General features: G+C 36.0%; 1 protein-coding gene across 1 annotated transcript; it reads right to left on the bottom strand.

Annotated features, from left to right (window-relative positions):
* Nucleotides 1-742: 742 nt before the first annotated feature.
* LOC107839765 (EEF1A lysine methyltransferase 4) lies at nt 743-10,675 on the bottom strand. Its single transcript, XM_016683395.2, has 8 exons — nt 10,300-10,675; nt 8,675-8,788; nt 8,505-8,573; nt 8,371-8,390; nt 8,242-8,294; nt 8,074-8,104; nt 7,904-7,985; nt 743-1,639 (listed from the first exon to the last, which is right to left on the bottom strand). The coding sequence occupies exons 1-8, from the start codon at nt 10,484-10,486 to the stop codon at nt 1,434-1,436; spliced, it is 762 nt and encodes a 253-aa protein (XP_016538881.1). The 5' UTR covers nt 10,487-10,675; the 3' UTR covers nt 743-1,433.

Genomic DNA, 10,675 nt, shown 5'->3' with positions numbered 1-10,675 from the left:
CAAAGCTTCAAATCAGATTCTATTTACTCATCTTTTTTCTTAATTGGTGTACAACAACAATCAATTATTTTCATAGGTAGTCTTAAACAGAAAAGTAATCCTAGTCTAATTTAGAGTTTGACAACCAACAGGTTGTGACCCCATGGTCAGTAAATTAGGTGAAAATTATGAGGTCTTAAGCTCAAATTTCAATGGAGAGTTACCTAATATATATATATATTGTTGATAAAAGTTGGCAAGTATCCCGTCGTGCAAGTTGCTAATAGAAGGTGGAAGCCGACAAGTATCTCGTGAAAGCGCACACAATCGATTGTTTATTCTTCAGTTCTAGGTTTGCAAAATATAGTTGATGCAATTCATTTGGCATCATGGTTGGCATCAAAAGCCTATTTTTAGACGTGAAAATTTGTTCAATTAGTTTGCACATTCAAAGAAAAGATTCATTTAACACGTTATTTTCTCACTGAATTTCCTTTCCAGACAAAGATGCCATACAAAATTTGGACTTCCAACAAATCAATCAATTGATTAGAATCTCTAACAACAGACATTAGCTTACCATCACAATCAAATAGATGCCTCCACTAAAAAGAGTTTAAATAGAAACAAAAATCTTTCCTCTAAAATTAGCGATCCTCAAAGAAAAAAGAAATTACCAACTGAGTCAATTTCCTTTCATCCAGTAGCGCGTAGAAAGTATAATCCTCACAATCAACAGAAAAAATAACACCATAACAGAATTGAGTGTACAAATAACAGCATTGAATACCAGAGAACATTAACCAAATGAAGTATTCCAGTTCTCTGTTCCACAACACTCAAGCAAAATTGTTTAGAAACTGATAATAACTATATATAGGGTATCTTTTATTAGATTCACAACATAACTACCTAGCACAAGCTAGTGGCACGCCCAAAGACAAGACATTGGGGCTTAATCTGGCTTCTTTTCTGAGCCGAGAAATTCTCGACAGAACTACTGCCAAAATACTTGTCCCCCTCTTCTCCTCCTGTCACCAGTTCCCACCCTAAAAAAGTACAGGTAAGAAAAGACAAAAGATTGAACATCACGGGGGGTCGGTGGTTTCTGCCCGTGAATCTAAACCTTAATGGACAGAGTTACCCAATACATGTTTCGGAGGAAGTAACAGTTCCCTGTGGAATAAATGAGGTACACCCAAGCAAGCCCGAACACCGCAATTACCAAAATGAAATACGGAGTTCAAGACGGAGAAGGAAAAACAACAGACAAACAAATTCTCCCTGTCTCTCTCGTACCCCCAATACAGACTTTTTCCTAAGTATATCCAATAAAAAGAAGATACACTGCAAACCTAGATAACAAGAGTACATCCTTCAGTAAGCGTACATGGTTTCTGCCGATTTGGACACCCAGACTTGAAGAATCAATGCTCCCAAGCCTAGAACGATTCCTATAGTAAATCAGCAGTCAATGGATCAGTGGATTTGCTGCTCAGCTCCACTGATTCATCAATTTTTTTACAGATGTAAATAAAATGAGAATCTGGATCTGCCATCACATAATCTGCCGGAAGTAGGCCCTTCTCGGTTAAGGGAATAGGTTCCAAGCACGACTTCACATTAGGAGGATCACCATGCTTTTGAAATCCTGGTCTAGCTGCAAAATGGGAGTAAGATGGTATAAATAAGTAACAAGATCGGACTGGGACATTACCTAAGAAACTCTTTTTCATGTAGAAATTTCATTAGTGGCATTCAAGAAGATGCAAAATTACAGAAAAAATTAGCTACATGGCTGAGATTACAAAAGAAGATGTCGGTTCGGGCTACTTAATTCTAGGCTATGACAAGTAGACCGACAAAATTCAAAACTGGTCAATGCTAGAAACGGGGGTTAGCTTGAGCCAGCCATAAAGGGTTTAAGTCGAGATAGAGATTCCATCAAAATATTTTGTTGGGTAAAGCCAACCTCTTGCCTATCGCAAGGCCCACAAGGGGACGAGGGTGTCCTGGGTCAAAGTCCTGATCGAACATGATGCTTACTTGGTGGGCATGGTTAAGAAATAAAGTTGCGCCCTTATTATCAGCCATAACTTTTGGCATGATGGTAAGCGCTTGATACTAACACATCTCTTATTCCTGTCAGTACAAATGCCAAAAAAATTACCTCAAGAACCATATCCAGGCGTTCTTGATCAATATTTAAGGAGCTTTTCACTTTCTGAAGTAAGAAGTCAAGAATTTTGATAATGAAGCATCAAACCATATCAACTCATTAGACATAAGAAATTCAGATAACACTTGGAGATCAGACAACTCAGTTTTAGTTTTTTAAAACTCCAAAAGAAGAATCTTTCACAAACAACTCGATTTTAAAACTGAAGACTTTGCACATAGACTGCCAAAATCATGCTTCTCTTTCCGCATAGAACCCTATCTTGCCGCATCTCACCAGCCAACTCTGATCTCCTAGGAACTACCCGAATTGTTATGGCCATAGGCCTAACACATCTTCACTATCAGTTCTCTTCAACTTTGATCTTCTCTCTCTTATTCTAGGTTCAAAAAGTAACGTTGTGTCTATCGTTGACCAAAACATCCTTACACTACTGTAAATGCTTCTTCCTGTGCCACAAAGCTCGTGTGAATGAGGCAGATGAGGCTTGTATTATTAAGAAGAGCAGCACGGTATTCTTTGACAAAAGATTTTTCTTTTTCTACATAACCATTATGGCCAAAGAATCTTGAAAAATATCAATAATCATTTCAATTCTGCATGGTCAAGTATTAGGAGTATATAGTAGGAAGAATCCCAAATATCCATTCTTGTTACAAGGTTAATTATATATTGAGATGCACGGGGTTGGATCCTTTTAGAAGCTCCAACTAATAGAATTTTGCTTTAGTTATCCCAATAGAATAATTCTCAGTGGATACAGGTGACACACTAGATGTTCAGAAGCCCAAACGAAAAGCCAATTTAATCGACTGTTGCAATGTGATTCCAGTAGAAATCTTGAAACTGTGTTTTTAAAGATCTTTTGGTCCTTTGGGTTTGCTTTCGTGTAAGTGCGCAGAGAAGTGGCTATCATGGCTATGGTAAGATACTTAGATCGAGTTCGGTCACAGTAGAATCCACAGGTTGCAGTTCATTGGTGAAAGAAACATTTTGAACCATTGTGGTCCATGATCATAGCAGAACCAATGCAACCATAGTGGAAGTCCTGAAACCGGACTTCTGGTCCTTTAGGTTTGAACCACTGTAGTCATAGGCTCATAGCAGACCCAATATGATCACATGAGAAGTCGGGAATCGTCTATTTTAGTCCTTTGAGTTTGTTTAACCTCTTGCATACAAATTTTATGGGTTTAAGACCCCGTTTGGTCATGAGAAATATTCACTTTTTTCCGGTAAATTTTCACTAAATTCAATAAATGATGTTTGGCTATAAAAACTCCTGAAAACAAGTATCGACCTATTTTCACTTTTTTCACTCACTTCTCCCCCAGAGTTTCAAAAACAAAAAAGGGCAGCATGGTGCACTAAAGCTACCGCTATGCGCAGTGTCCGGGGAAGGGCCCCACCTCAAGGGTGTATTGTACGCAGCCTTACCTTGCATTTCTGCCAGAGGCTGCTTCCAAGGCTTGAACCCGTGACCTCTGGTCACATGGCAGCAACTTTACCAGTTACTCCAAGGCTCCCCTTCAAAAACAACTCCAATTTATATTCATGGCTAACTCCAAACTCCAATTTTTTTTTGGTTTTCGCGGCCAAAAGCCTACTAACTTTTTATAGATATTTGGAGGCATAAATTCAATGAGAACTCATTGAGGAAACGAACGAGGAGAGGAAAGATTTCTAAGCAGTCAATGTAAAACCCAACACTAATATATGGCATATTTTGTGAATTCCAAGGGAACTCATCAGATTCATGTCTATTACTCCAAAAATGGGCATAAGTAACATACAACCTGATGTCAGGACTAAAAATGTGACCAAGATTGGATCAGCGTTAATCGAAAGAAAGATTGCCATATTCTGATAGTTCTCAATAGAGGATTAGATTTGAGAGCATTATATAGATATATATAACTTATAAGTGGAGAAATCAAGGTTAAGAAAAGTTGAGGACCTAAGGAAAGTGACTTAATAATTTTAATTTTTTGATAATCGTGATGTCCGGGTCAACTTTCGTTCACCTTTACTAAGGCAAGTGACTTTAACTATAGTTTAGTTTTCCATAACCAACATGATTTGAGATGAATGATGAGATTTCAAAGTAATAGGACAGCCTTGAGAAAGACTTCGTTGAATTCCATAGACAGGACAAGCATGTAGTGTGTATATGCACATAATAATAATATGCTTCGATGAAATGCTTGAAATTCTTTCATGAGTACCATGACGAATTAGAATTGTGTTGTAAGATATTATGGTTTATAAGTATATGTATTATTCCTTTGTTTGAACATGTTTCTAGCTGTTCATTGCAAGTTTAAAAGAATGTTTTGACTCATGATGCATGTTATCAAAAAATATATGTAAAAACAACAACAACAACAACAACAACAAACCCAGTGTATTCCCACCTAGTGGGGTCTGGGGGGGTAAGATGTACGCAGTCCATACCTCTACCTCTGATGAAGAAGAAAAAAAAAAAAAAAAAAAAATATATATATATATATGTAAAAACAAGTGATAATATGTATAATGAGCAAATATGATAGGATCGATATGTGAAACGCTTTGGGAGGAAGGCAAAGAAATATAGTGATGGTGTAGGTCATGCATAGAAAATAGCACCTTATCAACACAACTTTTCCAAGGGGTGCTGTGGCATATATGATACCAGTACCAGAGTTTCTATCCTTACTCGAAGGGGTGAGGTAGCACATAGATAGATTAGAAGTATCGTCGCTTGGTCATAAGAGAGACTAAAAAACCGGTTTGAATAAAGAGTAAAAGAGAAAGAAACGGAGAAATTTTAACAGTTCTTGAGATAGACATGAGCCTGACTTATCCTTTTGATTAAACTGTGTGTTCGGAAAGATAAAAACGTAGTACTGCATCCTTATACTTAAATTTGTTAGAATGCATATTCTGGAACTTGTAGCTTGTCCCAAAAAATTATGGTTACGGTTATCACTTGCTGAGTCAGTGGACTCGATCATTCCTTTTTTTTTTTAAAGAATGGGAAACATTGAGTCAGTGGACTCATTCCTAACTTTTCACATTTCAGATTCAGTTGTAGCTGACCGGCGAACCCATATATTAATTTGTTGGAACTGAGAAGTTAATTCCTTCCCTTCAATTGTATGGTACAACTTATGTCTTTCCAGATATTCTGGAGTGCTCAATGCACTCCATGACAAGATCAAGGACTGTAATTATGTTTAGAGAACTGTAATAGCTTCATGATGGTTTGTTCTATTTAGTTAAAAGACCGAATGTTGTGTGTGCGTGGTAACTTTTATGATGCAAATAGTTAAAACTGGCTGATGGTTACCCAGAGTTTTGCTAAAGATAAGTTAGTTCATTTATTGGAAACTAAGCCCATTATGTACCACTCACAGCTCCCAGTTTGGGTCGTGACATTTATCTACCCAACACAAGCCAGATCTGTGTCCTGGACATCCTTTTCGAACAAATACTCCCACTTCAATCAACTTTTACAGATCCAAATTCCATCTACAGGTGAGGATCTATAAGTAAAAATATTACTCTTTATTTCCTTTCATGAATTATAGATATGATGAATGAGGGTGACAGAAATGGTGATTCACCCATACCCCAGCCCCCACAGAAGGCAAAAAATATGCAATTATCAAACATAAGCATTTGAGAGTGACCAAATGTGCTTAATGCAGTTTTAACCCCCTTAAAATTTGTACAAGTTTTATGCAGTGCCCAGGAAAACTTGATATCTTTCCTTCCCTCTAACAATTCAAACAAACATATACCACCAAACTTATATATTCTTTAAACTTGCCATGACATCCTTTCACATCACAAATTATGACAAAACACTTGCACGAATTAATAAATCAATCCATCCAAACATTTTTCCTTTTAATCTCCACATAAAACAGTGCCACTCATTTTCAATGGAATAAGAGTATTTCATGATCAGTGACTGAGATGACATCTTTTGACGAGTGCAAATTCCAAAATTATCTCACACACAAAACATAAAATCTGCACTTACTAATGTCAGCTTAAGTCTAGTTAATCATGTAACGGAGCCATAAGCCAATCTTATTTCAGTTTAATGATGAAGCTAGAGAAAAATCACACAAATAAAAAATAAAACCATTCAGAATCCTACATGTCCTTGATAACCGCAAGCAATTTCTTTCTTTTTCCTTAATAAGTAAAATCTCCAAGGGACGGTATCGCATGTTTCGAAACTCGGTGGATGATATAAAGGGCATGTCCCTATACCTTTCCCCACTTAAATACCATACTTCGTATGCGTCAGAGTTCAAACCCGCGACGTCCAAGCAATTTTTTAAACATGGTGATTCATATTATATGAGATGTGTACTCCTGGAATCAAAAAATTCCAGAGTACATGAACTCAAGTTTGTGATACCCTGAATTGCAAATACAATGTATTACATGAACTCGTGTTGCATGTTTAGGAGTTAGGACATGTCAAGGATATCAGGTCATGAGTTCATGAGCTACAAAGAAAGTCCAGAGGGTTCCGTTTAGATTTTTTTCCTACATTCCCTCCACCCCTTCTGTATGCTATTATTGAGACGGTAGCAATACTCAGGAGACACACTATGTAGAAACAGGAAAACCAAAATTAATCTTAAAACCATGCCTTAGCATCTATATAGTAGTTTATCTCTCCATCTGGCAGACTTAAGCTTGGGCATAAGTCTAAGCAATTGTTTGCACTGACGCCAGGATCTAATGTCTTAAGTCTGAATGCAGTCCCATTGAATGTTAAAAAAACTCGGGCAAAACGATGCCTAGCAAAATTGGTCAATGTGCCTACATAGAGTTCATTGGTCATATATGGCCCCTATATATACGAAAAAGATAAGCTGCCCAACCAGGTGCAGTTCACATTTTAGGGGTAGGACATGATTTTTATTTTTCATTCAAGGGGTCTCTGGTTGCATCTTAAGGCAGATCCAGAACTTATGTTAGCTGTTATGGTTGCTACTGCACATCCTGATAACAAGTTTGTGATGTTTATAACACATCATTTAAGTATGGTGCACCACATTACTTATATAAAAAATTGTACAAGTTATTTCAGAAGTTCCTAATAAAGAAAAAAAAACAAGTTACTTCAAAAGTTTTACTTGTCAAATAAATGTAAAATTATTTTAAAAAGTTATTCAGGCTAAATAAAAGGGATTTTTTTAAGTAATTTAACTAAAGAGCATTCTTAAGCTTCACTTATATTCCTTTCTCAAATTTAGATTCCATTATTTTTCTCTCTTGCATATATTTTGAGAAACTTTTAATTTGTAGTATTGAACTTCCTAAGTCTCAATCCAAACAAAAAGAAAGAAACTAAACTACGTCGGTCCGCCTGTGAGTTCAGATTTAACTATTAAAACTAGTATGTTTGTATTAGGTTCACAAATAAGCCTTTCTATTGATTTTACCTCCCCAAGGTAGTGGTAAGGTCTGGTTACCCTCCCCAGACCTCATGGATGAAGATTTCACTGGTTATGTTGTTGTTGTTTTTATTGACTTTAACATGCCTAAAGATAGATTAAAAAAATCTCTAACAAAGGATACCACATGTAAACCAAATAGTTATATTTATCAAGGATTTTCTAAAAGAAAACAATGGCAATGTATATTTATCTAGGATACTGCAATGATCAAGTAGTAGTTTGATAACCTAGCATAATAGTCTGAGAAATTTTGGCATGACTTGCAAGAAAAACTTACGTATGATGTATAACTCAATTTTCCAGTTAAACACTGATCGACTCAGATGAGGCATCCTTGCTGTAGGATCACCATATGTTATCTACACAGAGCAAAAAACAACAATTATTTGGTGTTTCAAAATATAGCATAAAAGTTACAAGTAGGAATCTATTTGGTGCTCTAGTTACCAACATATAAACACCTCCATTCTTGAGAAGCCTACACATGAAAAGACAATTTCCATAAGTTCTTGCTCGTCAAAAAGAGAAATATGTTTTAGACAGCAAAGGCGGAAAGGAAGTAATAGAACGAATAGCTACAAAGGTAACGCAATAAAACACCATAAAGTTTCCAACCTGTTCACTTCTCCAAGCATTTGTGCAGCACAAATTGGAGCATTGGTACCACACTGAAAGAGAGTAGAATCAGCTAACACATCCAATAAATTTGAAGAGGTTGGAGAGAGAGAACAAGATGCAACTAACCATTAATGAATCAAGGGTTCCTGTTACAGTAATGACCGGACGATCCCACAAAAGATTAGAATGCAAATGAGAAAAAGAAGTGAGTGAATGGAAAATAATTCGAAATAGCACAAGAGAAAGGGCAATTTCATTACCCTTATCAATGACAGCGTCAAACGATTCATCAGGAAAGAAGCTCATATCTCTGACATCCATTTGCAAGTCTGTTCAGTTACATAAGGAAAACTTTATAACAAAGATTTATCTCATCAGAATTGCAAAAAGGTTTCTAAATCAGAATTGAGAAGTTCTTCAGCTACCATACATTTCATCTGCGGAACGTGCTCATACTTCTTTTTCATCATATCAATAGCTACTGCTGATATATCAACATTCACTATTTCTTCATAACCATCCTTAACCATATCCTCCGACATCACTGAACCAAAAAAAAAAAACTTTTGATCAAATACATTAAATCTAACATCCAACACCATATACAGAATACCAGAGAAAGCATGACTGTAATCAGTCAGACATGATTATTATAACATTTCATTCTATATAAAATACTTAGGCTTCCAACAGAGAGAACTGGCTTGGAGCAAAATGAAATAAACTTCTTCAAGTATCACATGTCCAGGTCGCATACAACATGCAAATCAATAAAAATGAAAACTTTAGGCTCAAAAAGGCAAGAAAATCTCTGCAACAAGCCTCCCATCCAAATAGCAGTCCTCCGATCTAAAATTAAAAACTAAATAACATTAATCTCTTCAAGAAATTCTTGAAGCATCTAAAATCCAGGCGCAAAACAAAGCTCATCACGAAAATCCTCGACAAAAGATTCAAAATTACAACAACAACAACAAACCCAGTGTATTCCCACACAGTGGGGTCTGCGAAGGGTAAAATGTACGCAGTCCATACCACTACCTCCGGAAAGGTAGCAAGGCTGTTTCCGATTCAAAGATCCAAAATTATAAGTCTAAAATCCAAATTAAGAAAGAAAATCTCTAAAGCATGGGCCTACTGAGTGCTGATATAGGTTTCTTCAAAAACTCTTTCAAGCATACATACCAGGCAGAGACCAAAGCAAACTAATCGATAACGTGAAAGAAATTCAAATCCTATACTCATTTTAAACAAGGAAATATCAACATGGGGTTGAGATAAATTTCGTCAAAAATCACATAACAATGTATTAACAAAGCGATAAATCAAAGATTTTAATTTTTTATTTTTTTTTTTAAATCTAAGCTTAAGCTCAGACCATAGAACCCCCAAAGGGAAACAAGTTGAGATAAATTACTTCAAGAATCACATATCCAGCTACAACACAAAGCAACTAAAACAGAGACAATTAAGCCAATTCTAAGCTCACATAGAACAAGACAATCTTAACATCATACTCACATTGAAATGATTTTCTCAAAGTTTAAGCTCAAACCAGAGAAACCAAAAAAAAGGAGGCATCTAATTAAGATAAATTCCATCACGAATCAGAAAAACTACAAATTTCTAGCTCAATTTCAACTAAAAGAACTTTAAAAAATCAATAGAAACGAACTAAATCCATAAAAGTGCAAATTTGTTCAGCTCAATTTCAATTAACAGAACTAAAAAGTAAATACATCAATAAAAACGAACTAAATCCGCAAAAAGGTCCAAACTTTCAGCTCAATTTCAAGAAAAAGAAGTAAAAATCAATAGAAACGAACTAAATCCACAGAAGTGCAAATTTTTTCAGCTCAATAAAGTAAAAATATCAATAAAAGCGAATTAAATCCGCAAAAAAGTCCAAATTTTCAGCTCAATTTCAAGAAAATAAGTAAAAAGCGATAGAAATGAATTAAATGCACAAAAAGATGCAAATATTTTAGCTCAATTATAAGTTCAAAAGCAATAAAAATGAAATAAATCCGCAAAAAAAGTCCAAATTTCAATTACCAGCATTGCCACAGCCAACCATGAGAACCTTTGAGGTTGTAGGAACATAACGACGAACAAAAGGGTGAAGAGCAGAATAACGTTGGTACCAATCAAATGAACCACCTTCTTGAACATAGCGGGCATCCCAGTAAAGGGCATCACCGTAATTGTACGTATTGCAAGCTGACACGTCACGCAACATCATCTTTTTTTCCGGTGCCGGAGAACGCCGTGGACGGTGGTCGCGTGTGTGTGTTTTATTTGGGTGGAGAAATGTGTGGAGGTGGTAATAAGAGGGACAACAAGTGAAGTTTACGCGTGGCTTTCTGGTACTTGACTTCGACAAACTTCTTACACTTAATTATTATTCTATTCTACTTCCTCACTTCACTTT

Source organism: Capsicum annuum, chromosome 1, assembly GCF_002878395.1.
Source record: "Capsicum annuum cultivar UCD-10X-F1 chromosome 1, UCD10Xv1.1, whole genome shotgun sequence".
Lineage (NCBI taxonomy): Eukaryota > Viridiplantae > Streptophyta > Magnoliopsida > Solanales > Solanaceae > Capsicum > Capsicum annuum.
The sequence above is the reverse complement of the archived record's forward strand: the minus strand, read 5'-3'. Positions and strand labels throughout refer to the sequence as shown.

What these genes read in the sequence shown, in the direction of transcription:
- LOC107839765 (XM_016683395.2), bottom strand. Translation starts at nt 10,486, where the DNA reads ATGATGTTGCGTGACGTGTCAGCTTGCAATACGTACAATTACGGTGAT. An exon ending in ATGGAGGTGTTTATATGTTG is followed by an intron (nt 7,986 to 8,073) that starts GTAACTAGAGCA and finishes TGCTCTGTGTAG; the next exon opens with ATAACATATGGTGATCCTAC. An exon ending in AATTGAGTTATACATCATAC is followed by an intron (nt 1,640 to 7,903) that starts GTAAGTTTTTCT and finishes CCCATTTTGCAG; the next exon opens with CTAGACCAGGATTTCAAAAG.